The 1,901-nt window shown below is 54.6% G+C and overlaps 1 protein-coding gene across 1 annotated transcript in view; it reads right to left on the bottom strand.

The window, feature by feature from the left end:
* Positions 1 to 1,477: 1,477 nt before the first annotated feature.
* The window catches only part of VDBG_03251 (ariadne-1), a gene marked incomplete at both ends in the record, with an annotated part of 1,648 nt that continues 1,224 nt past the window's right edge, over positions 1,478 to 1,901 (bottom strand). The window contains 2 exons of the mRNA XM_003007066.1: positions 1,478 to 1,548; positions 1,602 to 1,830. Of these exons, the coding sequence (XP_003007112.1) occupies positions 1,478 to 1,548; positions 1,602 to 1,830 (300 nt within the window). The remainder of the gene's footprint in view (positions 1,549 to 1,601; positions 1,831 to 1,901) is intronic.

Raw genomic sequence — 1,901 nt, forward strand, 5'->3', positions numbered from 1 at the left:
ATTCTCTCACCTCCTCACTCCCCCCATGGCCGGGCAGAACAGACGGGCCATGGGAAAAAGGAAGAACGGAAAATGAAAAGAAAACGCCGATGAACGCATGACTAACAACCACAACAGCCAGAAGGTCCCCGAGAAGTTCTCCAACTAAAGCATCTCCTTGCTGGGCATGATGATGATGATGATGAAGAAGAAGAAGAAGTGCGGGATAGATGCGCTGTCGTAATGGATACCACTCTTGAGACCTCACCTCTCGTTTGCCGAGACTTTGCCCGTTGCCCTCTGAAGTTCCGGCGACCTCGTGCCAATTCGTGACCCAAAAAGCCGTGACCCAAGAAGAACTAACCGCGAGGGTGCGTCCTGTCTGTAAGCGTACTGATCGAGCCGTTACAACTTGATAAAAAGGTACCCACAAGGCCGCATTCGGCTGCAGGTATGACACTGGGTTGCTCGGGGCGGGCGGCGTGAATGCTTACCAGCGACTTGGGCCCCTTCGAGGTACCGTCACGGTCAATGCATCTTGAACTGTGCAAATTCTGGGATTCATGGCTGTGCTCGCCTTTGCGTCCAGAGTGTCATCTGCCGTCGGTCCCGAGTGTCTGGATTCATCAGCGGCATGAGCTTCTACTGTCACATGGAAAAGTGTTGGCTGCAGATGAGCATGGGTTCGTCTAATCTCTATCTGCAGAAAGGGAAACATCATGAAGACAAACAACCGGCCCTGCCAGACCGCAAACACCTCAGATGCCAAACGCCCGCCAAATCCATATATCGCACAATACGTGTCAACCCGATCTGTCATCGTGCCGTGGCGCACAAACGCAAACCGTTCACGACGAAATCCACGGCCACGAGGAAGCAGCGCAGGTTGCCTCTATTACCGAACGCCATGTCGCAGTGCCTCTCCGTCCAGATGCCTGGGTCATGTAGTGCTCCCTTGCTAGGATCATGCACACGCCTGAAGAATAACAACGCACCTCGAATGCTGTGCGGCCTCTCTGACTCGTAATGAAATGTCGTCTGTCGCTCCCATCGCATGTTGATGAACAGGCATCGCGAGCCTGCAATAGCACTCGATCCTCGTCCGCTCTCGCCCCCATTGCAAGAATGACCTGCTCCGATACCACTACCTCGGCGAGATCGACACGCGTCATGTCATCTGCAAATGTAAGGTTCTCTGTTGCCGATCATACAACCCGGTTGCGACGAGCCTATCGCAATGCCCGGAGGAAGTGCAGCCACCTGATGACCGTGTGTCATCAACAATTCCAGAGTGAACCTGAGGAAAGGCTAGAAAGAGAGCTAGGATCGCGACAAGGGAACGGGCAGTGGGCGTAGGTACCCGTGGAAATCTGGCTCTCCGGAAATGGTGTCGAAGCCCAGCCCCAAGTGATTCCGCGTTCTCCATGGGAACGTCAGCGCCAGCGCCAGCGTTAACTTTCGCATCCTCGCTCCCGAGATTGCCGGCAGGCGCATCCTCCTAACCGCGGGTGTTGGCTGCGGCGGCAGAGGCTCCCTTCGGGTTGAGATCAACGATGAAATCCCAGCCACCTGTTGAAGTCAGTCAGTAGAGGCTTATGGGGCTAGAGAGGGAAGAGACATACCACTAGCAAGGTTCTCCGCTGTCGTCTCGAGCAGGATGATTCGGCGCTTGTTACAGTATGACGTCTTGTCGAGAATATCAACCTTGAGCTTGCGATCGGCGAGATCCGTGACTGGCTTTTCAAACATTTCCGAGAGAGCCTCCACCGCCATTTCAAGATCCTTTTGGTTGTCCTCAAAGATGGCCGTCAGGTTGTTGCGCGCGAGATAGAAAGCAAAGGCGTAGGTCCACTTCAGTGTTTGGCGGCACGTCTGGAGCGTCTGGGACGCCGAGTTGAGATATTGGACCTCGATCCACGACA

This window comes from Verticillium alfalfae, genomic scaffold (genome assembly GCF_000150825.1).
Source record: "Verticillium alfalfae VaMs.102 supercont1.3 genomic scaffold, whole genome shotgun sequence".
Lineage (NCBI taxonomy): Eukaryota > Fungi > Ascomycota > Sordariomycetes > Glomerellales > Plectosphaerellaceae > Verticillium > Verticillium alfalfae.